Source organism: Tubulanus polymorphus, chromosome 5 (assembly GCF_964204645.1).
Source record: "Tubulanus polymorphus chromosome 5, tnTubPoly1.2, whole genome shotgun sequence".
In the NCBI taxonomy this organism is placed as follows: domain Eukaryota; kingdom Metazoa; phylum Nemertea; class Palaeonemertea; order Tubulaniformes; family Tubulanidae; genus Tubulanus; species Tubulanus polymorphus.
Window position 1 is genome coordinate 20339078 of NC_134029.1, and position 27192 is coordinate 20366269.

A 27192-nucleotide genomic window follows, 5' to 3' on the forward strand; every position below is an offset into this window, starting at 1 on the left:
TTGCATCTTATTCATAATTGATTATGCAATAATTTGATTAATTTGACAAATACGTACCACCTTGCAATAAACACTTACACACCTACCTCTATATCGATTTGTGAACCCTTACGCGGAGCCGTCAAAAAGTATTCACCCATAAATTTTTTTAGCGCCCTACGCAATATATTCAAAGCATCGAGTTTATTCTCAGTATATATCGCGATGCCATCAGACCGTTCATGCATGAACGCATTGCAACCGTTGATTATACGGGTAATATGGCTTTATTTGTTTATCGATTCCGCTTGCCTCATGCGTCCGTCCTATCCACGCAACGATGCAAAATATCGCCAACGATGTATTTTCCAATGATGGACTAGCTGCAGTTGATAATATTACACGAAGGTCGTGTTTGAATTAGCCTAGGTGTGTACGTGCGTGTGTTTGTTTAACATCGCCCATAAATCAACCTTATAAAGGTAGGGATAATGAACGCACATCGACCAAATTTTCTTCAATTCTTACTTGAAAAAATACTGATGTTCACTTGAAACTATCAAATTTGAAAATGTTCTATTTTCGATTTGAAAAAATTTGTTCCCACAAAATATCTCTTAAAATTGACCCTATATGGTTTAGATTTAGAATCATACAGTTCTAGCTCGAGTTTAGAATGTTGGAAAATGTGTATATTAGTTCTCAAAAAGTCTTTGTTTATCGATTTAGAAATCACGAGAGACCCGACATTATACTGAAGCGACTGACATCATTATCAATCGGATTAACGGTAATGGAGTTTCCTTTTCGGTGACATCCGGCACATTTCCAGTCTGATCTATATCAATTCTTACAAATCGATCCTACACACTTTCTCTAGTGTTTCAACTAACTGGTATTGCTTTGACGAGAAATGTCGTACAGATTTGTCATCGAAAATTACGTAGGCCATATTGAGTAGTTTACATTTTGTCTATATATCATAAAACACTGACTGATAAGAGTTAGAAATGTTATAATGAAGATATAGATCATATATATCTTCATTAAAACGTTTGTTTCTAACTTTTATTAGTCAGGTTTTAATATCGTATATGTATATAAAAGATTTTCCGCGCCGGGAACGATTTCTTCAAAGCCTGCACTTATTTTAGCATACGAGCAGTGTTGCTTCAGATTTCCCGCCTGGTGAGGTTATGAACTTGCACTGGTAAGCGGGCGAAGCTAGGATTCTTTGAAGGAGGTGGCACCTGAAATTGAAATGATCATTTAATTTAGAAAGTAGATATTCGCAATGCTAGGGCTGTACTACGTGAATATTCATGGGGATTCTGGTGGCTCTCAGAAAATTCAGGGCAGGGGCTTTTATGGCAAGGGCCATAAGATGATCAGGGCCCCTTGGATTTATTTTTTGTCGTTCGAACTGACTTAAGCCCTTGGTGGAAGCGAGTTCGGGCGAAGCGATACCGAAGGCACCTGTGGCCAAGCGAGGATATGTCTTCAAATGTATTTTTGATTTTCATTAGGTTGATATGGACTAGTGCCATGAATCAGATCTCATTTATTTGACTACATGGTTTCGTGTGCTACTGTAGAATGAATTGCCTAAATCCTGCCGGTAGGATTTTATTCGAATGAAAAACGGCCATGAAAAACATCATTCCTTCGTTGTAGGTTGTGACGTCACAGCCGCGATTACGGCGGGTGTTAGACTGGTTTCCCGTCCCATTCATGCGGCCGGTAACCAGTCTAGGTGGTTGTGCGACGACACGTGGATCGTGTTTACAAACACAGCTGTGGGAAAAGCGCGCGACATAATGGCGGAAGCATAAGATTTAATATTATGAATGATGGGACAGGGGGTGTTCCTGTTCTGTGTTTTATGGTGCAATCCAATCGACGTTTCATGTAGGGAATTGTGTATTTAGTGACGAGGGGTCATCCGATTACCCGATAGTCGATGACATCAGACGTAAACAATAACATTGCCACGTGGTAGCCGTTTGACAGCTGGTCAAATTACGTCGGACTTGCGGCAGGCAGTAAGGGGGCTCGGAATGACCTCTGCGCTCTCCCTGCGATGTTTTTATTTTTCTTTTCGATACCGGTAATATTCTTGTCCGCCGAGGAAGTTGCACGATGCGTTAAACACGCTATTGTTATGGTATTTTCCATTTGACGTCATGTATACATTACGCGTGACGTCATCAAATAGAGGATACCCTGCTGTTGAGGATACCCTGCTTGTCAGCCAGGCGCGCTGTTCATGCGATAAGACGTTTTACGCAACAGGTATTTCTAACGTTATTTCTATTGGGAATCCCAAGGGAACCACTGTTGTCTCGCATGGAGACTACGCAACAGAGCAAAGGGCAGATTTCCACGAAAAAAGTATTGAAATCTCATTTTTACGGGTTCAGATCTACGTCGGGAATTTTCGTGGGGGTTCTAGAGAATAGCACTCCTAACGTAAAAGTAGTAGGAAATTAATTAAGAAAACGGTTTCACGGTATGATCAGGATCTGGGTGTAAGATTTTGATTTTTGACTCGGAAGATCGATCTTTTGTTCGAATGAGTTATCTTCAAGATGAATGGAATCAAAAATGAAGGTTCACTTGAATTTTTGACTCGACTAGTTCAGCTCAGCGATTGTTTCGCTTGTTGTTTGAGCATAGAACATCATATCTTTTATTCTATACGTATAAAGTAATATATTTTCTGTGGATATAGGTTATAATTTCCGTGATTGACGACGCAGCTGTGACTTACGGATCTACATATACATGTAGGTATGTAAAAGCTAATTGAATCGTGCTATGTTCTGTGCGTAGCGGGTCATCTTATTATCCCGTGTTCAGAATATATGAAAAAAAATACTGGCAATCATACTCTGGGCGAGCGTTGTATTTCCCATTATCGTTTTCGGGTTAATCGGCCAGGAAGCGCGAACCGGTTTCCAGGGCCTTCAGTGACCTTTTCCCGGCGTCTATTCATAGATCAACATACATCACAGCAGTATGTAATTGAATAGACTGCCATAAAGACCAATTTCCGAGTAATAATCTAAATATACAGTTTAAACGCGTATAACAAAAAAAAGAAAAGATTTGTTACATAAGTAAAGGTAGGGGCACACGAGCGTATTTTTTCGCCCAATCGCGGCGAATTTATAAATCGCCCGAAAAATTCGCTCGTGTGGCCACTCACGGCGACGACGATTTCGTCGGCCGACTCGATCGCCCGGCGAATCGCCCGTATCAAACATGTTTGATATTTTCGGCCGATTATTTACGCCGGCGATCGGATCGCCCGCAAATTCGCTCGTCTGCCCGCACTCAGCGAATTTCGCCGAGCGACCATTTTTATCAACCAATAGGATGCATTGTTGATATCATGTGATTCGTTAACTCTCTCCCTCTTAGTGCCAGTCGCTGACCGAATTTCGCTATGTGTGCCCGCTCGTATCGGGCGTATAATTTCGTCGGCGAATTCGCTGGCGAATTTAATCGTCGCGATTAGGCGGAAAAATACGCTCGTGTTTCCCTAGCTTAAAAGATGAAATAGATTTCAATGTCGAAGGCTAATGCAGTGGAACCTCGTTACAACGAATTCGGATACTCATCGGATATAACAAATATTTGTGAATTTCGTAGTAAGAAAATTTGATTAATTTCATACTGGATATAACGAACTCTCGGTTATAACGAATACATTTTCTAGTCCCGTGAAGTTAAGATGATTGATTTCGTTTGAATTTTGGTAACGCCATTTCGATTTGATCGTTTACATTTTCCTGGTATCCGATGCTTCATTCTTGACCAACCCCGTCGGGTCGCAGAAGTGTAGAACGGTCCGGGAGATAAATTTGAAAACAAGTGTTTCATTGGCTGTCCATAAAAAACCTCCATCCGGACAAAAACTGGTTGTCCAGTCCCGCTAAAATAATTTTTTTGTTATGCATTCTGGAATACAGCAATATGTGAAATGTTTAAGCTATAATTCGAATTTTCGTGGAGATATCGATCGTCTTCGCCGCGTACCTGATATACCTTTTACCTGTTTCTACGAGTCTGCTCTCCAATAATGCTTTTTCGAGTGACCGCTTTTTGAAAAAGCAAGCTTGTGGTATATACATCACCCTAGGAAGATGTTACAAACAAAATTACATCGTGATGAACATTTCACATTGCACAGCTTTCGTATCGCATTTTGATACTGTTTTGTCCGATAAAATACTCGGTAACATAGCCAAATAAACTATTCACCTTTGTTGGATACCCGATATGACATGGATGTTTCATTATCTTATCGTTATTAGTTAGCGACGAGACGCCGAAGTAACAGCCCGTACCGTAAAATGAATTATGCTATTCGAAAAGCAGTTAAAGAAGATTGCAAACAAATCTTCAAACTTATGCAGGTTTGTATTTAAATTTGTTATCCTTTAACTGTCTCGGTTTATCGGATATTCTGATTATAACCCGAATTCCGAATTCTGCGAGAGTATTGTACCCGTATCCAATCACGATTCTGCATTATTTTAGGATTTAGTTGACTTTGAGAAAGTTTGGGACGATTTCACACTGAATTATGAAGGTAACAGTTCCAACTGAGGCCTACTTTTTCAGTGCAGTAATAGATATTTTATAGTTTCCAAAATCTATGCTTATACAGAATTTGAAAGGGGAGGATTTGGCGAAGACCCGATGTTTCGTTGTCTGGTAGCTGAAGTCTGCCAACCGGATTCAGGTTGTGAAAGTTGTGAAGTGCAGTAAAACTCTCCGACTCGCTTGTCGCCTATATATGAATTTCCTTTTGACTTTCATTTTGTTTCAGGAGATGAGAAAGATGGCATCGTTGGCTACTGTTTGTATTATCCCATATTTTCGACTTTTGAGGGGCGCTCGATCTACCTGGAAAATATTTATGTTTCTCCCGAACACCGAGGATCTAAACTAGCCACGACCCTGATCCGCCAACTGAGCAAGGTATTGTTTATTGCGGAGACTTTGGTCGTTTTAAGTTACGAGTTAACATTTTGCCTGTTTTTCTTTCGAGGTACTAGTTAGGTCGATGTTCCACTGTATTTATAAGCATTAAGCATTAAGATTTCTAGGATGGAAAATGTTGTTGTTTGTGTCAAACACCAGTCTTTCTTTTTTTCATGTATATCTAGAAAGTATCGAAGTCTGCATTTCATAACATCAGAACTTTACTTTGCGGTTTCTCTTTTGATAGATCGCGCTGAAGGAATTCTGCTGCAAAATAAGATTCGCGGTGCTACACGACAATAAACTGGCGTACGATCTTTACCGATATTTAGAAGCAGAAGATATTAACGAAAGGCAAAACTGGCGTTCGATGGCCTGGCATAACGAAACATTACAAAAAATGAGTGCCATTGAAGCGCCTAAAAATATAAAAATAGATTTGTAAAAAAATTAATATATTTTATACATATATATGACAATGTTTATACCTGCAGTTTAACTTGGCTTATTTTATCAGACTTTTAATGTAGAATGAATATTTAGAATTTATATCCACCGAAATAAAAAAGAGAGTGAGACTATCATTTCACTGATCTGATAGACTACCGACCATATAACTAATTTTGCTGCTAAAACTTAGGACGATCTTCTGCGTTGTTTTTGCTTTTTGCGGATCTTGTCTCACGAACCCTATTTGATTGTTTTATCTTCACTTCGTGACGATGCTATCAAAAACTTCATTTTGCTGAAAAATAACTTGTGCGAACTCTTTGTTTAAGAAAAGATTCTGAGATGATTTCTAAGAATCCCGCCATAATCATGCGGATATTGTGGTTCCTAGGGATTCGAACCCAACATATTCCGACGCTAGTGGTTCATAGTAAAATTGGGACTAGAAATTAGACGAAACGAAAGGTGATCATGTGGTATTTCGAATGGACAGTTCACAATAGGTCAACAATCGCCGATGGCGCTATCCGTAGTCTACTATATTTGCTTCTGGAATATTTCGAACAAATACCCAATCACACGGATCCGAGTACCTTGAATACGCCTAGCGCTAGATCGACTTTTGTCATCGCCGGATCCATTTCCCTCTGCGGGCATGCCGCTCACGGCCAAGAATTGATTATCAAGGACACTGTGTATGGAGGAGAGTAACGCGAAATTCATTGGGAATTATAGGACATTATCTAGGCCCTAGCAATAAATCCATCTATATCTCTCTTTCAGCTTTAATTTGAAGTAATAGTGCTGTTGTGCATGCATGTAAGGTTAATTCAGATATTTCCAGCAGGTGGCAGATGGTCTTGGGACCGGAGTGAGGCCTCCGACTCCGTTGCCTTTGGCTTTGGCGTTGGTAGTATCATATCAAATCAAATTTGATTTAAGTTCTATGGTAGTATTGTTCGTTGTTGTAAGTTGGTTTGCAAGCGAAACCGAGTTCTATGACGAAACATAGTACCTCCATGTCGCTGTGCATTCGAGTCATTTCTCAGTCACTTTTGGTAGCAAATACCTTAAATATGCCTAGATCTTGCCAATACGTAGTACCAACACAGATGGGCAATTGAACTAAAAACATCGATTTTTAATCAATTTTCATGAGTGCAGGAGGTTGGTCCACCCTTTCAAAATTTTAATGTGCCCTCCAAAAAGCCTGGAAAGATTTTTAGATATTTTCAAGAAAACTAGAGATAAATCCAAATAGGCCCTAATGAGCCCAAGAAAAACCCCTGTTTGTCTTCGATACGTGTTCTGTGGGAGAGTGCAGCCCTCGCATTGCCAAATCTGCCCTTTTCAAATTTACTGTCCATTCCAACATGGTCCACATAAAAATATTCGTTGATCTGTCCTTGGTAAGAGAAACAAAAACACTGTAATCATATTGAAGGTATTGCATCATAGAAAAGAGACGACCTCTCACGCAAAGTTGAAATAGACTATACATTTGTAATAATCGCGTGTTGTGACAACTCATACGTCGTACATGCATATAGATCTTCCGTTGGCCATGATTTGAGATACATACATGAGGCTACATCTCCAGTTATTTAACCAAATACGATTGAATGAACAGAAAAAGCATAATTTATTTTGTTTAGCCTACTGACTATCAGCCGTCTAGATTTTCTTCGAGGTCGGCATGGTATCAGGGCATACTCGCTGAACGGCTCCTCAAGACGGGAATCTTTTGAAACAGCTTTAAACACGTGAAAAAAGTTCTGAATGAAGTTTTTGACATCAAACTTCAACATTACATGTATTCACACCATAGCAGACCAAAGACTAAAAAAGAGAAGATTAGATGTGTACAGTCAACCCCCGATACTGCCCGCCCATTTACCGCCACCCCCGCTTTACCGCCAGGTTTTTGCAATGTGCATCTCAATACAAATACATAGTAAAACACCCCCGATATACCGCCATACTCTGTATACCGCCAAAATCGTTTTGCACCGATGTGGGCGGGGTTGACTGTACATCACAAAATCTTTCCAAAGTCAGAGCATTATTTCGGACTAATCTTTTCCTGCAGCTGTACGCGGCATTAAAAATTGACGGGTCCCGCTTATCAAATTGGAAAGGGCACAAATGTTACGGAAAAGAAGTTTAATCCGATCCCTGCATATCCGAAACCATAAGCTCGTGCTGGGTTCGGGAGTAGCGAACGAAGACCTTAAAATTGTGTGCCCTTCAAAAAGTCAGTGTCTAAAAATTTTGGTGAAGACTTTTCGAAATTTAGATACGATTTTCATATTTATTTTTGAAAAATGAAAAGTAGTCCATTATCAAATGATTTATTCAGGTACCGTGGTACTCAGATTTTCTTTCTTGGAGCTGGGCTGTTCCTAACACTTGAATTTTAGGGGGGCGGAGAAACCCTAGAAAGGGCAGCTCTAATTTTATATTAGATAACAATATTTATTTGCCAAGTAGCACTTCCAAAATATCTGGACCTAAGGGAGGGGGGTCCCCTACTGAATTCGGCCCGTTGAGTTTAGGTAATCGAAAAAAAGCATACTTAAGATCTGTCCGTAGTCAATACGAAAGTGTTCTTGTTACAGGGAAAGCCCTTTTCTAAATAGAACTCCCCCTCAAAAAAGTGCGGCACGGCCCTGGCAGCGTTAGGGTTGCCAGCCGAAAATTCTACAAAAATACAAACGCATATGCGGTGCATTCAGAGGGCATTTCGCAATATGTTTCACCTAAGAAAAAGAACAATTCTTCGGCAAAAATACGGGCTAGACCTTGAGCGCGTACGGTAGGCCTAAATGTAGATTCTTGTGTAAATCGCAGAATGATTGTTTTGTCATTTATAGTTGGCTGCGGAAGAAACGACGATGGCTGAGGCTGCTGTTAATAAAATGAGTTATAATATTCGAAAGGCTGTGAAGAAAGATTGCAAAGCCATCTATAAGTTCCTGAGTGTTCGTATTAGTTCCTTATTTCTTTATATACCGTATACTCGAAACTTTAATCTGGCATGATCTATCTAGCTCTGTTTATTTGGTTGAACCACCGGCTATGTTGGCACCCAAAATCGGACTCCCGTCCTAGCGTAGGCCTACCGATCACCGGGACCGATCTACAAATTATTAGGCGTAGCAGGGGCGGAATAAGGGGGCAGAAGCGGGGTCCAGACCCATGTCCTCCCATCGAGGTTGCCCTTTTCGTCAAGACAAAGGTAGTTAAAACATGTACATTTTACACTTGTCCTCTCAGAGAAATTGCAACTTTTGGTATTCCTTAGAAAATATCTAAAACCGAGGGTAGAACATCACGGAATCCGAATTGAGGCCTTTGACTCGGCTGCTTAATTCAAGAAATGTCTTTCATTCTGGACTCCGGCCTTCCAATTTACTTAGATGAAGGCGACTCTGACTTTAAGACCCCAACTTGACGCAAGTGGTTCGAACCGGTAACGTGTATTGTATAGTGTGATTGTTGTGAATGATTTTCTCTCCTGCTTTTGCTTGGTCTTCTCGATCGAACTTCTTCCAGCTTTGCATTGTTTGATATCGATAGCCAGTCATCGAAAAGCCCGGAGAGGCGAATATGATCAAAAGGTGAGAGTGGACGACTAAGAACGCCATAGATTCAGGGGTTCGAACCTACCTGATTGTATATATCGATGACTCAGTTTAATCCCTGGCCAAACCGCCAAAAGATTAGAATTTAACCAGCTAAAGATTCGATAAGATTTCCGGATACCGAGTTGAGAATTAAGGAAAGTTTAACCTTATTAATGGATTATTTTCGTATGCTTCACCGCCTTGAGCAGTTTACTGTGTTTTAGCGGAACCACGTAAGCAGAGGGGGGGGGGTAGTTCGAGGATATGAGCATCGATTTCGAAAAACATTCACTGACATTAGTAACAGATTTCCGCCAGTTCTCGTCCTTAATATATGCCCTTGATTTGGAATGTTTTGCTATCCTTCTTGGTATCCTTCTTAGAAAAGATCCAGATTCATCATTATCACATGTTCGGATTGAGCGGGTCGCACTATTATCACATAACTGGATGATCGTGGAAACGGTTGACGGTCTATACTTCCCTTGCAATAGGACCGGCAGTAGTTTTCACAATTAGAGTCCATGGTTTTCATGATTGCAGCCTACACCCGTTCGATTCAGATAGTTATATACTGTACCGGTATAGTGTATATTTTTCTGTTTTACAGGACATGGTGGAGTATGAGCAAGTACAGGACAGTTTCACTCAAACATATGAAGGTACTTTGACGAACATTCAAGAACGCAGTTCAATACATAAGGAAACCTCTCTACTCGAGAAATTTACAAAATTTTGCTTTCAGATGTTGAAAGGGAAGGATTTGGTGAAAACCCGATGTTTCATGGCCTAGTGGTTGAATGTCAGCAGGGTTCAGGTAAGTACATGTATATATTGTAACTTATATCGCTAAGCCTCATTGGGGAAGAATGACAGGAAGGTGTTGAATTTGAGCTTAGAAAATCCCACCCTAGATGTAATAATAGAATAAAATCCGAAATGTTTCCTTCAGGTCGTTTCGACTATAAAACGATATGGTATAGTCGAAAAGTTGAATATACCAACCATTACGGTATATATCTTAGGGAAACAATTCGGCGTTTTATTCTATTTTTAATCAGTGTGGGAATTTCTATCATCGTTACATTGAACTTTCATGTAAACGGTAAGTGTTATGAATCGGCCTTTTTCATGCTTGTTCGTTCCAGCTGAAGAGAAAAGTGTCGTGGGATGCTGTTTGTATTATCCTTCTTATTCGACGTTAGGAGGACGATTGATGTACCTGGAAATTATCTATGTCGATTCAGCACACCGTGGATCGAAACTAGCCTCGACTCTAATCCGTCAATTGAGCAAGGTATTGACTATATTTCACATTTGGATCGAGAAAATGCAGTCGCCTTATACTAAACTTTATATTTTCTGATATTTTGTTTCGGTAGATCGCGATGGAAGATAATTGTCGCGAGATTAAGTTTGTAGTATTGCCTTGGAATAAGCACGCTTACGATGTTTACAAATACATGGGAGCAGACGATGAAGCTATCAAATGGCGCTCGATGGCCTGGCATTACGACGCGTTACAAAAAATGAGCCTCATTTCTCCCCCCGGAAATGTAAACATTGACTTATAGATATTTGCATTTCATCTAATATATTCTCAATTCCGAAAGCAATACGGATGTGCAGAATATTATGGAAATGAGATCTAGTAAATCAGAGGAATCCAATTCGTCTCACTGATTCACGTGTAATACTCGTGCTCAAATATGTGTATTTCCTTTATCCTTTTACATTGTAATTGTATTCTAAGCAGTAAAGCTTTAAGTATACCTCAGCATATTTTCGAGAAAAAAATGTTAGAGCGCGTTTAATCGCTATGCAAATGATTTCTCACTTCTGCAAGAGTCGAAGTTGAATTTAACTATAATCGAAGATCTTTTCGTCTCGAAAAAAAACTACTCTGTATGACAAACCCAAAAATATTCCGAGATACGGTGGAACCTCGTTAACAGGGTGAATCTCGTGGGCACAATTGGAATCCTATTAAATTGGTATGGCTCATATTGTCCAAAGCCTAATTGACATATTCATGTTAGCTGGGACATGCTGGAAATCATCGTAATAAACGGGTATCGTCTAAAACAGAATCGTATTAACGAGGTTCAACTGTATTTACGCGTGGCTTTAACTGAAGGGCATTTTTGCAATACTCATTGAGCTCGAAATAAAATTCTTTCTTTATAACTTATTCGCTCGTTGGTGTTTGCGGGTTGAATGACATCGAAGGAGATTGGAAACATTCGCTCGTTGTTAGTGATATAGATTTATTTCAGGAACATTTCACGAATAATTAACAAAATGTTCAAATATCTGATTGATTTGGTGGATTAGTACCCGCCACAGTTACCACCGCCCTCGATACAAGTATTAAAAGACGTATCCGGGAACAGACACCTCGGACTGTAGACATTCTTACACGGAACCGAGCGACCTTCACACCAGACGGCGTTGTACTTGCAGTAACAAGCAGATCCCGGCGCCGGGGCGTCAGTAATAACGCAGCCGGTCAAACGCAACGAACAATCGCACTTGTACCCCATACAATCTCCTCCTCCTTGTTGGCAAGATTTAAACGACATATCGGGCAATTTGCACTGATCCGAGTTCGGGTTTTTGCATTTCGTAACGTAACCTCGACACGTCCAGCCTCCTCGGTATTTGCACTGGCAAGCCTTGTTCGGAGGCGCCGGCTTACTTACACTGCAGCCACCCGGGTGGTAGTCACAATCGCAGTCGTTGTCTCCCACTATAAGAAAATCTCGAATGTAAACATTCACATTTAGCTGAAAAGGGCAAGTTATAAAGTATGCAAACTTACGGTATATTTCGCAATGTTTACCGCCGAATCTTGGTATACATTTGCACGAATATCCCATGCCTGGTTTGTTTTGTTCACAAGTTCCTCCATTATGGCACTGAACGCCAGCACATTCATCAACATCTGAGACAAATATATATAATCACCGCACGTATTATGATTTCGCGTTGATTGCTATATCTCTCGAAAAACCGAACAATTTAAGGATACACGCACCTATTTCGCAATGTTTGCCCGTAAATCCTGGTTTACAATGACACTGGAAACCGTTTCCTGGTTCTCCTTCTACGCATGTCCCGCCATTCATACAAACTTTGCCTTCGCATTCGTTTATATCTGGATTAAACAAAGAATTCATTACAACCACCATTGGACTTGTTATTTAAATACATCATCATGGATGGAAATTGGAGGGATAATAGCTGTAGAAAGTAATCGTTTTTTACTAAAAAAAAAAAGCTGCAGCCTTTTGCAGCATTTTGTACCTGTTTCGCAATGAGTACCAGTGAATCCAATCATACACATACATTCGTATTCCGTGTCGGAGATTTTATTGCATATGCCATCATTTTGGCAGCTTACATTGGAGCACGGGTTGGCCGCTAATTCATTTACCAGTAAAACATGAATACGAATACATCAGTTAAATACGTTATCACCGTGCGAAGGGGAGGCACAGTGGGGCAATATTTCATAATCAACCTTTTTAATTCCCGTGCATTGAACTGTTTTTATTCGGTAATAATAGGTTCCATGAGGGCTACACAGCCAAAAATTAATACGATGGTTATATAAATTTTTTGTCCAATCCAAAACAGACAGTGCCACTCGAGTATGTGATAGGGCTATGCATTTCTTGAGTCACAGGAAACCGGTTTCCATCAATATCAAGTTGATCAGTGATTTTATCAATATCGTTAATTTGTTATTTTGGAAAGCTGGAAATTTAAACCATTTAATAATGGTCAGGGGTCGTAGATATTTACTAACCAGTTTCGCAATGGGTGCCGATGAAGCCCATCGGACATTGACATTGGTAACCTTGACCTGGAGCGTTTTGTTTGCAGACACCACCATTCAGACAAACAGCGGTCAAACACTCGTTCACATCTGTGAAGAAAAAAGATTAGGATTAGATAAGATGAAAATCATGAAATTTTATATGGATTAATGCACGTACCCCTCTCGCAATAAGTTCCGGAAAATCCAGTTCTGCAGTTACACTTGTAACCAGCACCTATATTCGGAGTATTTTCGCACACGCCACCATTCTGACAGTTCACAAGGGAACACGGTTCAGCCGCTGCAAAATTGGCAAGAATCGTCAAATCAACAAGTCTTTAAAGTGGTTTCATTTCAGTTAAAAACTTTTCACTTCAACGTGAATACTTAAACTAAAAAAAAGAACACACTTGTTTCGCAATGGGTTCCAATGAAGCCCATTGGACATTGACATTGGTAACCTTGACCCGGTGCGTTCTGTTTACAGACTCCGCCATTCTGACAAACAGCCGTCAGACACTCGTTCACATCTGAAAAAAATCTTCGATTGACATTTTGATACTACGCCTAATCACTGAGCAATTAAAGGAGAGGATTGAATATAAGTTTACCGGTTTCGCAATGCATTCCAGTGAAACCTGCTTCGCATTCACATCGGAACCCTTTTCCCGGTTCATTTTCCTTACAAACGCCTCCGTTTTGACAGACGACAAAATCGCATTCATTTCGATCTAAAAATAACGTGAGAAATGAAATATATACGTTGTCAACCAGTATTATCTTTATTGTAACGATCTATCCCGGTCTTACCAATTTCACAATGATCGCCAGTGAAACCGGAAGCGCATTGGCACGAATGTCCATCAGCGGTATTCTGACAAGTTCCGCCATTTTGACAGACAACTCCCGCACATTGATCGACAACTAGAAATAGATGGCAGTTTTAAAGAAATTCTAGTACACGGTTTAATAATGATTTTATAATATCTATACGCACCATTTTCGCAATTATCACCGCCATATCCAGGGTTGCATGTACACACGTGACTGTTCGGTCCAGTTTTAGAGCACGTGCCTCCGTCTCCACAGGGCTGCGATTTACACGGATCAACTTATTTCACAAAAAAAAGCAATGAATTATTTTCGAAAGAATTTACCAAATCGACCACAAAAAAATGGTAAAAAATGACGTAATTCACGAACGACGCATTTTTGAAGCAGTGGCAATCAAAAAAGTTTAAAATCCATCATCCCACAACCTATTTCTGTTATACTCACTGCAATGACCCCAGCCTCCTGGGGTATTGGTGTAACACCATGGTCTGTTGTCAATACTTCCATCGGTTGTACACGAAGTGTAAGTCTTGCCATCAAATTTGAAAGGGAACATGCACAGAGACCCGGGTTTAGCGTTTCCGGTATCTTCTACGGCTATCATCATGAAATAGATACGAAATTTCGGCCGGTCGTTAAGAAAAAAGTTAGAGAGCCTTTTCAGATTAAATAAGATTTTCTCTTTGCTTACCAATGGCGTCGTATTCACATCTATGACCGGTGTAGTTTGGAGGACAGATACAACCGGCCGCCGTCACTAGTGATTTCATACATTTACCACCGTTCACACACGGCTGTACATCGCAACCAACCACAGAGTCATCGGCTTCAGGGCGATTAGAAAACAGATGAAAATTTGGCAATTTGTGTGTTAAGTAATAGCAATTATATACACGAAGTAGAATCCGCTGAATTTGGATCAGTGGGGAAACGAAAATCATTCGGTTTAAAGAGATATCAAATTCTCAAAAGATTTATAAGTGGACCGTATAAGATCAAAATCCGGATTGTAAATAATTTCAGGGGCAGACTCTATATACATTACTCACGACAATATTGCCACTTTTTATCGATAGCATAGTAGCTTGTCGTAGAGCACCAATTGCTGTTCCCGTAGGGCTGACAAGACTCGTACGATACTCCTTCATACACGAACGGAAAATGACAGTGCAAACCCAAATCTTTCACTGTAAATTACAAGATGAAATTCTTAGATTACTACCTCGTCATATTTCGTCGGACAGCCTGAATAAAGTATAGTAATTTCTTTGATGGAGGAACAATAATTGCTTTTCCATCGAAGAAATAACTATATTATTATACATGAATTATATATGAATTATACTATATCTCGAACTGATCAAGATTATCAATTATTGATAATTTTGATCAGTTCGAAGTATAGTATGTTTGCGTCTGGTGAACGGCCTGCCAGAATTTGCACTCCTTTCTAAAAATGATACATGTTTGATGGTTTGCGGATAAGATAACGATCTACAATCGGGCGTAGAAGATGCACAAACACAAGACGAAAGGATCGGTCTTAAATTGGCGTTGTTATTTCTTGTAACTCACGGCAATATCCCCATCGTCTGTCGGTGTTGTAGTCAGAGGTCGTGGCGCACCAGATATTACCAGCGTTCGCATCGGTACAGTCGTTGTACTCGACGCCGAGATACGTGAAAGGAAAAACACAATGCGCTCCACCTCCGTTGCCTCCTCTGGTTGCTGAAAATCAAACACGTTTTCTTTTATGCTTGAATGATGCTCTAGACAATCCGATGGAAAACATCTCTAACTTACCGACATTAGCCTGAGTTAGACTAATAACGCTGAAGAAGATCGCCAACAGCGGTATCAACCCCATTATGGCAGCGGCTAGATCGAGTAAAAATGAAATTTTCGTATGAAAAATTCTATTCATTAGTTTGAAACGTGCATTTACTATCAAAAAAGTCTCTTTCTTATGGAATGTTGAATAGTGAAGGTTTTTATTCTCTAAATGTCTAATGGTAATTGGACTAATTTTCCTACTTGAAAATCTAATCGGATTATGAGTTTCTAAAAGCGAAAATTGTTAATAGTTACGCAACAATGAAAATAACTTCTTTAAAATTCATTGAAATTTCAAACATGTTTCGATAGCTTATACTAAATTAGAAGATTATCTGCCATGCCGTAATCAATAAAATGTAAAAAAAAGTTTCTTTTAGATTTTGAAAGAAGTAAGAGTATTTACGCTGACGAAAATATGCACAAAGATAGAACCGATCGACTGAATGACCACGCGTCCAAGCACGTATTCACATCTGGGTTGTTTTTGGGTTTAGATTTATTCAAACTGAATGTGAAGACGGCCATCTGGTTTGACTAGATAAAGCTCGATTACTAATACTGATTTAATCTCACCCGATGCAAGTCATGATCCACAGTATCAAAGGCTATAAGTTCACGATCCGTAGATGAAATGAAATTGAAATAACACGTGTTTACCGGTGACTGACCGAACCGGTAGATTACCTGTTCTTCCTCGGTTTCTCAGAATGCCAACATCGCAGAAGATTTTTCATCTACCTTTGATTCACGGGGGGGGGAAGCTTGAGTCTGATTCAATGATTCGAGAATGGGTGCACCCCCAAAACAGGGGCGGCTTTGGCCGGGCTATTAATTTTGCAGATGATGATTTCTTTTTCTGAAATAACAGAAGCGTGTCGACTGGTTTTCTGGCCGTCACTTTATCACGTCTGGAATGTGGCCAGAATGCACGATACAGTGTCGAGTACCCGCTCGTTTTTCGTGATACTACCAACACGCAAATGTGTAAAGGTTCGTTCTTAAAATCAACTCATTTTAAGAACGAGGCATGATCCGTTCCGTGTAGTCCGAAAGTGAATACATGATAACCCCAACAAAATATCGAATAACTCGGCGCCGTAGACCTTATATAGATAAATCATACTATAGAATAGAATAACAACGGATAAAAAGTTACATCGATTGATCAACTATTTAATTAATTAAATTGTATATTTCACAAACTGGAGCAATCACAATACGGAGCAATCAAATCACGTACATTTAAATTGTTTATATTGTTTCATATGGCAAATTGAAGACACACGTCCACCGCATTGTGAATAGAATAGCCACTTCAACGCGCGAACTGTTTTGTATTCTAATCATTTAGTTTTAGTTTATTCTTCTTAATCAAAGTGTGTATACTACACTTGTATGACAGATATTCAAAAATACACATTTTAACAGAATATGTCTCTCTACGCGTTCGTGGTTTGTTTGTTTGTTTGTTTGTTCAGTAAAATATGACGGAATTGATAACGATCGCGACCAAAACAAATCCTCGTTGAAATGTCGATGGAGTCAATATAACGGATTCGGATAACATACAAGCCGCCGCCGACTCGCCGTCGTAGTATTTCGTTTTCGGCGTATCGGTCAGTTTCAAACCCTTGCTGAAATTCGTGCTGATGCTCGGGTCGAGGTTGATGCTCAGTCGCGAGATACGGTTCTCGTTCGTCGGATTCGCGTAGAATCGCACGATATTCGGCGGCAGTTGGACGTCGGAGTCGTGCAGATAGGACAACACGCCGGTCCACTTGATGGCGAACTGATCGCGCGTATCAACCGGCACCAGCTGAGCCCTGCCGTAACGTCCGAACGCGAAATACAAAGTCGATTTCTCCACGTCTAATGACACGGTGATGTTACCGAACGCTAAGTTGCCGTATTCGCCCGTGTACTCTTCCAGCTTATGCGACACGTTTTTCTTGACGATTCTTGCCGGTTTCATTTCGGTTTTCGTTTTCGGCGTATTTCTAACCCAAGGTTGCGGATACGAACAGACCGTCGTCTTATTCAACCAGACCGGCAAACCTATCAGTAGATCGGCTAGAACGTACGCGATGATCTTGACACTGTCCGCTGGTCCTTTGGCTCCGTTTATATTTGCATAGATGCCGATTTTTAGTTCGGGTATAAATAATATTTTCGAAGAATAGCCCGAAATTTCGCCGGAATGCCACAATATTTTATAACCTGAAAACGAATAAGAAATATATGGTTTGGTAAATGAAAATTTCAACGTCAGCTAGATGAGACTGACAACTGTATTCATGATGATTTAATTCAAAGGAAAGGTGTTATGAGTTTATTTCATTTTGGTGGAACTTCGAATCAGTTGAAGAAAAGGTTTATCTTGATGAAACACACTGTCCGCGTTAAAAAAGATATATTTTCTACGTTTAGACTATATCCGAATAGTCATCTTCAGGGATAATTCATAAAGATGACTACTGAGATATAGTCGAATTATTGAAATAAACCTTAAGGGCTCATTTTCTTTTTTCATCGAAGGTTTTTAACGTATTAGTTGAAAAGGTCGGTGGTAACATCGTCGCGTAAAAATTGGCACCTGGCTCCCCGAAGTCGTATAGGTACCTCTGTATGCTGAAGTCATCCACGCAAGGTTGTATGATATGCTCATATCAGCTATCGGCCACGTTGGTAGCGTTTTATCTGAGCCGGGGAATGGTGTAGCCACCTGTCCGGTGTACGTATCGGTTAGCATTTCTGGTTTTACTAACTGATTGTCGCTGGAACTTTTCCCGCCAGTCACGTGGAATCGCAGCCATTTTGCCATATCGTCGGTCGATGCGACGATAGAGCCGGCCGGGCCAAGCGGGACGACAACCCTGTAAAAAGAGCATCACTTTTTAATCGATAAAATCGATTTCATCTTTGAGTCAAAAATATCTATATATTCAAAACAGAACATACGAATTGAAAAGCATCTTTGTGATGGACGATGTATCGTATGGTAACTTCGAGCGAATTTTTGCTAGAAATTTTAGGACGGATAAGGCAAATGAAAATAGAATTCGTTTTGATGTTTTGGGTTGTTTACCTCGCCGTGTTGATGTGTATTCTGGTTAAACTACCGTTTTTCGTCACGTAAGGTTTAGCGAGATCGTCGACGTCGGTCAACATCGGCACAAACGTCGCTGTATCCATGTTCAACGGTTTAAACAAATATTCAGTCACCAACGATTCCCATGTTTGACCGTGCTTCAGTTCTTCGGCTACGTGTCCGGCTAAAGTGTACATGTAGTTGCTGTATATGAACTGCGTACGAAACGGAGCCGGAGATTCCATGAATCTTAGTCGCCTGAAAAATATATGAGCATCACAAAATCACTCCTTGAAAACCATGATACTTCTGCAAAAATGACATTATTTTTTGATAATGATTTATTTTTTTACATATAACGCCGTACTAATTGCATCTAATCACGACGCTTTACAAAGTATGAAATCATTAAGATACAACAAAACATTGAGAAATTAAGTAGATATGATAATATAATATAATCACACTTGTTCTTCTAAAAGGTAAGTTTTAAGATAACGCTTAAAAGCATCAAAATTAGATCAATAGATTGGCTTTCCCTGACAGTTTAAGGTATAGAATTCTATAGGTGAGGTGCCGAGTTCTTAAAAGCTCTACTTCCATAATTACGTATTGGCACAGGTTTGACTAAAATAGGATCCTGACTAGACCGACAGAACGAGCTGGTTATACATAATTGCGTCTATTTTGTATGCCGAACTTTTGCGTCCTTTTCTTTTTTGATAGATCCAGATTAAATCGAACAGCGTCTTATATAGCGTCTTAGTGAAAAAGTGAAAAATAGTAATATCGGTATTTGTTAACATGGATCTAAATGTGAGATATATGGGCTGTTATTCGCATCATCGACGTACGTACGTACTTTATCTGCGGGATCTATAGTCTTGTATTACACCGTGGAACATCCTGATACACGAATTAGCCGTACGGATGAAACAGTATTGCGCGTGGTGGTTCCGATCTGATGCGATGTTATGCATTGTAAACTCGATCTCGCGAAGCATCATCCGATTTCAATACGATACCTTCATAAATATTTCTCTCGCAAGAAACTGTTTCGATATCACAACTTTTTTTATAGAGCTTTTATCTCTATTTACAGCAGTAGGACCCCCTGACGGCCATCGCCTATTATTTTGTTCTTTTCACACGCGCGACCTCGTTATAACGAGCTCGGATATAACGATTTACCGTTTGTAACAAATTTCGTGTCAAACACGGATTTCGTGATCATTTTGTACTGGATATATCAAAATATCGGTTATAACATGGACGTCGCCCGTTATTAACCAGCCTCGCTTGCCAAGGTTTGATTGCTCCACCGAAGCCCACCCCACAAAAACCCTGGTCGCAAACCCTTCATTAGTCGATTACATTGCCGAAGATTTCTTGCGCCGACAGGTTGCCGCTCAGTGGCCATCAATCTATATAGCTAATCAGATGCGTGGTATTGATGATAAAGTGAATTTGCCGGTGAAAAACAACGCATCTGATTGGCTTAACACATTGGTGGCCGCTTAGCGGCAACCTGTCCGTCCAAGATATGTTGGGCATTGAAATAGGCCAATGAAGGGTTTGCGGGGCATCCTCGCTTGCCAGGGGTTCGGTATCACTCCCGAACTCGCTTCCACCAGCCCCCGGCCTCACGAAGCGTGATTTCATTACTGGCGCTGTTGCGCGTGACGTCATATATCGATTTGCGAAATACTTCCTTGTTCGGTAAAACGTTCGCTGATTGGTCAATTTAACGGGAAAACCAACAGAAGTCTACTGACGGTTTGTTACAAGCGCTGTGATTGGTACGACCGGATTCTGGTCGGCTAGTAACGACTCCAACGACTCGTGAGGTCAAGGGGTTCGGGGAACAGCTTTAGCGTAGTGGGTTCGAATCCCTTGACGGGTGAAGATGCGGCCAGGGTTGCGTTCGCGTGAGCTCGGCGGGAGGAAATCAAACTATGGCAAGCGAGGATGGGTTATAACGAAAAAGTCCGAAGTTGGTTGAAACAAGGACGTATAAACCAGATCTAGTTTAATACGTCTAGATCTAGTAAAATCTAGTTGATACGTCCATGGTTGAAACGGAATCTGTCTCCAAATTAAAAATTGCGCGTCATTCTGATATACAAGCATGTGCACCGCAAAGTATTCCGCTTCTTACGCTAATCCGTTAGTTTATCAAAAAAAACACCGAATGAACTTTAATTAAGAGGGAAAGCGAACACCGATAGTGCTGTTAAGATAATGATTAAAGACGCTATTGATGTGGCGAAGCTTCTCGTTGGTATAGATGACTCCCACGGCGACAAATAACGTTCACCGATGCGGAATATTGTTCTGTTTGGTTCCATCCTAAAACGTATCGGTGCATAAAATTGCACGTTTTACCCCGTGCACCAGTTCTCTCGGCGCGGTGATGTGTTATCTCTCCCAAGGCACCTATCAAACACCGTTCCGTTGTGTTGTTTTATCAGGTGCCATTATCTCCTTATTGAACCGAGGACATGAAGTCGTTACGTCGAAGGGTAGCGACGTTCTCCGTACAGAGACAAGGACAGCCGAAAAAAACTTCTTTCTCTCACAAGGCTTTTACGTATAAAACAGAAGCTAAATATAACATTTGTGGGTGGAGGGGATGCGAATTATTTCATTCGGTTTAATTGCGAGCGACTGTCCCCGAAGTGTGGGTATTTGTATATCTTGTTTCGTAGCCGGAATTGTCTCGCAATATTTCTCAATGTCGCAGCTCGCTGTAAATAACTGAAATACGAACGGAATACTCCACGCGTTCGTGTCGCGCACTTATACAAGATTCGGATGAAATACGATTTTCTCCTGCCCTGGGATTTTTGCGAAATGAAAAGACACCCATACCTTGGCATTCGCGCGACCATCCTATATTTTCCCAGCCCCGGGGAACGGATGATAACAATTATATATTGTCCCGCCATAGAAATAGAATTCCACAATTATTGTGGGGAAAAAAGAATATCATTATGGAATGGATATATAGGTATTTTTGTCGGGAATAATGACGCACAACGGAATTGCGTTAAATATTGACGATATATAACAGGAAATAAAAAAGACATCAATTATGATATACTGCAATGAAAGGGATAGATAGGAAAGGCCTTTAGAAAGCTAGGGGCCACAAACGACCTAAAGCTTCCTTAAAGTTCAATTATGTAGTATTATGACCATTGGTGAAACACTCTCACCGGACTCTACGTTGATGCTGAAAAAATTCAGAAATGTCTCCTTGAGGCGATGATAGTTTGGTTCGACATTCTTAATTTTCTGTTCCAACTCGTATTTCTGAAGATGACTTTTAGGACTTAAGTCGTAGCGACGAATATAAACTCAACAAATATGTATTCGAATATCAGCTCAGAAAAAAACATTTCGGGCTTTAATTTTCATTATCAGTGCGAACGATTTCCTACTTATCGTGACTAATGACAATTCAAGTCTATCACTGTGAAACGGGCCCCGCAGAGCTGTATTTAGTGACGATTTGTCTTATGCGTCTAACCTTTAGGGATGTATAATCTGTTTTTCATTGACATTTCTCTGTTTCTATATATAGAAACGTGACTTTTTCAAATGAGACTAACGACGCACGTAAGATAATTGATCCTATAATTTCTAGAAATGTTACCATGGATTATTCAGACTCACTGCTCTTAAGATTCTGCTTTCAAAAAATAAACTCAATATAAACTCAATATATTGAGTTTTATTTGTAGAATTAACGGCCATTATAAAATCATTGTTGTTATTGAACAGGGCGGATTCAAGGGGAGGTGCAGGGGGCGCGCCCCCTAAAATGTCAATTTGCCCTGAAACTTTACGGGAAAACGTAAAGTATTAAACTGATACCTAAAAGTTTTAAATTCATATACTCGTCCTCCGTGTTTCCAAACATGAGTTAATGTTTTCCGATTGGCTTTTTTCGGGTATACGCTTTCAAATGGTATGATGTGCCCTATTTTGGGGTGCACCCCTCCCTGAATCAGACCCTATATACGCCCCTGACATGGGTGTTTAATTTCATAATTCCTTCATCATTTGAGGTTCATTATAGCTGACACTTTACTGACCGTATCAATTCATTTCTGGTGACATCGCGTGGAAATCCCGTCATCAGAGGCAGAAAGTAAGATAGCGAACCGACTCGGTGCGACAATACGTCTCTCAAGTTCGTATGCTCCGTCCGCAGGTGGTCGTTCAACGCAAATCCATCGCCCAATATCTGCTTCAGAGGAGTATCCCACGACAGACTGGAAAAATGCGGTATTAAACGACCAACAGTGTCACAAATGAACAGAGATACAAAATGCAAAATGATTTTATTCAATAGTTCTAATGACGAGAGAAATCCCACAATAACGAAGCCAAGATTGAAAAATTCTATATCAGAATGATTATATTTGAGTAGCGACGTTTCGGCTAACAACTGTTAGCCATCATCAGGCGTACTGAGTTAGCTAACAGTTGTCAGCCGAAACGTCGCTCTTCAAACAATACATTCATTCTGATATAGAATTTTTCAATCTTGGCTTTGTTATTGTGGGATTTCTCTCGTCATCCTCATACACGGATATTGTGTATCTTCTCGTCTAAATAGTTCTAATGTTTGTGTAATCATCAGTCCGTCCAATCCTTGCATCTGTTGGACTGAATGGGGACTACTTTGTTTAGGTTGTTCCAGATCTAGGCACGAAGTCGCTGATGGGTTTTTCTAAGAAAATACTCCCTAAAAATACACTTTTCTTTAAGGCCGTGCGGTTACGTATCACGCGATACCGCCAACTCCTGTCAGTGAGGGTCGACGCCCGGGCATCAATATCTGAAATGGCGTGGCAACATTTTATACACATTCGCACATTTCTATTATTTATTCACCAACTAAAACCTGGGATGTAATTTTTTCTGGGAATTCACATGATCAAGGCCGGGTTAACAAAGCTAATTTGGGAACATGCACACGCACGCCACACCCTTATAACCACCGCATTTAATACAACACGGCAACTGGGTCAGAAAATTGAGTTTATACATTTTTACTTCAGAAACATCTCGGTACTCGGTGACTCGCGTTCGTTTTTAATACCGAATAACGATTTGCGGCAAGAATTCATTTTCCAGAAATAGAAAGAGTCGATGAGACACAGTGTTGTCGCCGTCGTCCCGCGCTAATGCAACTGCATACGAATCCACAGCGCTTTAAACAACAAAGATGAAATCGATCTGTTTGATTTTTCAATTTTACCGAATAAATTGTCACAGAACGCGCGCGGTTTTTATTGTGGAAGAAACGTTTTACTTTGAGGAACGCGTTCTTTATTAGATCAGTGACAGTTACTGCACGTGAATAGCTACCACGCCTTAATTTTTATAACGTGGGCGCGCGTTTGGATATTTTCCATTCATAAAAAATAATGCGGTTGAAATGTCTGTATAGATGATGCAGCAGTTTTTTACGATCTTCGGGATAATTCGGCTTTTACGGATAGAAGATCTCTGATGCCGGTTCGAAGACGGGTCCAGAGATAAGCGGGTGTGGGTTCGTTTTTAATTTGGTTTGAACTTAACGGGGGTCTGGGGTCCTTCCCTATGCGGAAACATTAGAAAATGTGATACCGATGTACAGCTTCCCGTTGATATAAAGAAATTCTAAATAAATGAGCAAATTTCATAACACACTTAGGAATAGTTAAATGAAAAGTGATGGAACTTATTTCGAAACGAATGCCCCCCCCCCCCATCAACCTCCGCGTAAACGTATCTTGCCGAATACCGGCCAAATTAGCCAGATTTGGTGATGGATGAGTGACAAAAATTTTGTGATCTATATTTGACTTATCTAACGGGGTCGACGCCGGAATGGAATGACAAAACATGTCACAATTAATATGAATATGATGTATGATACACCTATAACTGTTTCATATACGTAAATCGGCTGATCGGACAATATTACGGCCAGGGGAAGGCGAATTTTCCAATTAGATCGTTTTTCTACGGATGGAAATTGCCCGTAATTGCGGTTATTTTTACATAACCGTCATCTGAAAACCTTTGGATGTAATTTGATTAGATCCACATCTAGACAATTATTTCCAATTTTTGTTATAACGTAACCTGGTTATGGCTGCACGTAATGTTGCATGCTACAGGTATACAATGGTTGAGAATTGCACGAATTAGATTTTCATACTTTATGAAATAGAATATTTTATCAATAGGAAAATACAAAAAAATGAATGAATTTAAGTTTAGCTATGTTTTGATCAATAACTCGGCGCGTTATATATATATGCATTCGTTTTATTTATTTTTCCAGTTCAGTTATGATGAGACATGTAAAATTGCATGCCATATTTGCTTTTGATTGTTGATTTTTGCAAATGTCAAACGGAGATTTGAGACTTACCCCTCCTGCTCCGAGAGCACCATCGCCAATAGCGTCGAAGTGAAGGCTTTCGTCAGCGAAGCGATGCAAAACAGACTTTTCGTCGTGGCCCGTTTTCCCGTTTCGCGATCCGATTCCCCGTAAGCTTTCGTCCAAATATCCTCGTCTTGCACGACGGCTACCGACACGGCGGGTATCTTTCGACATCGTCGAATATGTTCGATGTAATCATCGAGTTGGTCTTCGTATTTGAAACACAGTCCACCTCGCCCGGACCAGGATACGAGACACGACGACAAAACGACGAAAATCCATAGAAGCCGGATCCGATCAACAGTCATTTTGACTTAATACGGACACCATCTTTTACTCGGTTCAGATGCCGGGAGCGAACAGAATCCGCGTGAAGAGAAAGCCGCCTTCAAATAATATTCAACTCCAAACTCTTTACACGTGTGCGCGTTGAATTGAAGAAACCCTGCCAGCACGCATCATTCGAACGGCAGACTTCAATTTGAGCCCACGCCGCGAAAATAACGGTTATTTAACGACAAACCTTCGGAGAAACTCCGGAAATTCATCGATGGCATAGAATTAAACGATGCCGTGCTTGTCGCGAACGAAAAGATTTTCTATAAAAACCACTTGTTGCCGCGAGCGGTTCCCACAAGGCGCCAAAACTAATCAATTCAAATTCGTAAACACATGCATATATGAACCATACGCGAAAATCTTCGAAATTATCGTCGTTTAGTCCGTCAATCCCACAGATAGATCTCAGTTAATGAATTTGAATGCGAAAGACACAGAGGCGTTGATAGAAATATACCGGGAGTCGATGAAACACGTACGACATACGTCAACCGCGTATCATGTCGTGCTGAACGATTTCCAAAAGTATACGCGTTTGTTCGTGTATACGCTTCGTGATCGCGACATATGATTTACCGCTGCAATTTTTAGAATCTTCGTTCCGATAACGATCGTCGAAATCATTGCCTTCGCTATTGCTGATAATCCTTTGTTATAAATGAACCCAATAAAGACCATTACCGATCATTCGGCCGGTTGGCTATTATTTTCTCCCCTGCGGATGCTTAGAAAAAGTGTCTTGTCGATAATGATCATTTTCGATGGCTGCGACTAAGTGTGGGTTTAAAAATACATTTTGTAGTTGAAATACTTAGTTTTTCTGTGAAATTGAAAAAATATCGCAACTACGTATCTATATAGAACGATAACCACACTCAAACGGTGCACGGATAATTAGATAAAAACCCACTATTTACAAATCAAAAGAATGTTAAAATCAAGAAAGTTATTAATTCGAACAATCTAGAAATATATAAAATACACGACGTTTCGATCTCACCCTAGAGATCATCGTCATCGAATTTTTAGATAGTGGTTTTTTATCTTATTACGTATCTATTTGACGTATACATTTCGTAACAATGTCATTCGTTAGAATTTAACGCAACTCTTCGTCGTTTGTAAGCCAAGTGGTTGGGTATAGATAATGTCGTTCTTTTATCTTTGCTATCGCTTTTAGTGCATTATCATCATTGTAATAGACTAAGAATCGTGTATATACTTTTCGATACAGTCATTGGGTCAGCCATTTTATGCACGGTAACATACAAAAGAAAAAAAACTCGTGTGTCGTGTACAAATCTTTTGAAGTCGTTAGTTTATGGTATTTCGTTAATCCGTGTTTACAGTATGACAGATAATCCTCGTCTTATTCGTGAGGGAATTATGACTCGGTTGCTGGCACTGCAGGAGTCAGTAAGACGGCTTCCCTAAACATCTTCCGTCGATCTTCTTAATCCGTTGCGTCGTAATAAACCCGGATTAGTAAGGCTTGACTACTTATACGTAAGCGCTGTTTTGGGTTGATATAAAGAAAGATGTGGATACGCGTTGGAACTATAATGCTCTTTTCCGCGTAACCCAATTAACTTAATTCTGGCGCTGAAAAGTTTGAGACAATCCATTGAAGTTTTTTCTTAAAGACGACCTCGACGTCTTAATCATTTCCGGTAAACATGTATATAAGTATATTTGAAAGGAAATAGCACAGTTTTCTTTATAGTTCAGTGAAGTGATATAGCATCGAGGGAACGGAGAATTAGACAACTTAATTCCG

At 40.2% G+C, this 27192-nt stretch overlaps 3 protein-coding genes across 7 annotated transcripts; 2 read left to right on the forward strand and 1 right to left on the reverse strand.

The window, feature by feature from the left end:
* The first annotated feature begins 2090 nt into the window (after window positions 1-2090).
* On the forward strand, window positions 2091-5538 carry LOC141906109 (thialysine N-epsilon-acetyltransferase-like). 2 transcript variants are annotated; one of them, XM_074795313.1, is made up of 7 exons: window positions 2091-2271; window positions 2711-2769; window positions 4299-4400; window positions 4525-4576; window positions 4655-4729; window positions 4817-4968; window positions 5219-5538. In XM_074795313.1, the coding sequence occupies exons 3-7, from the start codon at window positions 4338-4340 to the stop codon at window positions 5414-5416; spliced, it is 540 nt and encodes a 179-aa protein (XP_074651414.1). In that variant the 5' UTR covers window positions 2091-2271; window positions 2711-2769; window positions 4299-4337; the 3' UTR covers window positions 5417-5538. The 2 variants fall into 2 exon arrangements, with proteins under 2 accessions (XP_074651414.1, XP_074651415.1); XM_074795314.1 differs by having other exon boundaries at window positions 2711-2765.
* Window positions 5539-6115: 577 nt separating this feature from the next.
* LOC141906181 (thialysine N-epsilon-acetyltransferase-like) lies at window positions 6116-11238 on the forward strand. 4 transcript variants are annotated; one of them, XM_074795414.1, is made up of 6 exons: window positions 6116-6122; window positions 8293-8402; window positions 9658-9709; window positions 9793-9864; window positions 10196-10344; window positions 10430-11238. In XM_074795414.1, the coding sequence occupies exons 1-6, from the start codon at window positions 6119-6121 to the stop codon at window positions 10619-10621; spliced, it is 579 nt and encodes a 192-aa protein (XP_074651515.1). In that variant the 5' UTR covers window positions 6116-6118; the 3' UTR covers window positions 10622-11238. The 4 variants fall into 4 exon arrangements, with proteins under 4 accessions (XP_074651515.1, XP_074651514.1, XP_074651516.1 ...); XM_074795413.1 differs by lacking the exon at window positions 6116-6122 and adding an exon at window positions 6129-6830 and having other exon boundaries at window positions 8295-8402; XM_074795415.1 differs by lacking the exon at window positions 6116-6122 and adding an exon at window positions 6141-6240 and having other exon boundaries at window positions 8295-8402.
* Window positions 11239-16778: 5540 nt separating this feature from the next.
* Window positions 16779-25603, reverse strand: LOC141905899 (uncharacterized). The gene is made up of 5 exons (XM_074794982.1): window positions 25065-25603; window positions 22729-22908; window positions 18626-18886; window positions 18160-18413; window positions 16779-17757 (listed from the first exon to the last, which is right to left on the reverse strand). The coding sequence occupies exons 1-5, from the start codon at window positions 25382-25384 to the stop codon at window positions 17015-17017; spliced, it is 1758 nt and encodes a 585-aa protein (XP_074651083.1). The 5' UTR covers window positions 25385-25603; the 3' UTR covers window positions 16779-17014.
* Window positions 25604-27192: the final 1589 nt, after the last annotated feature.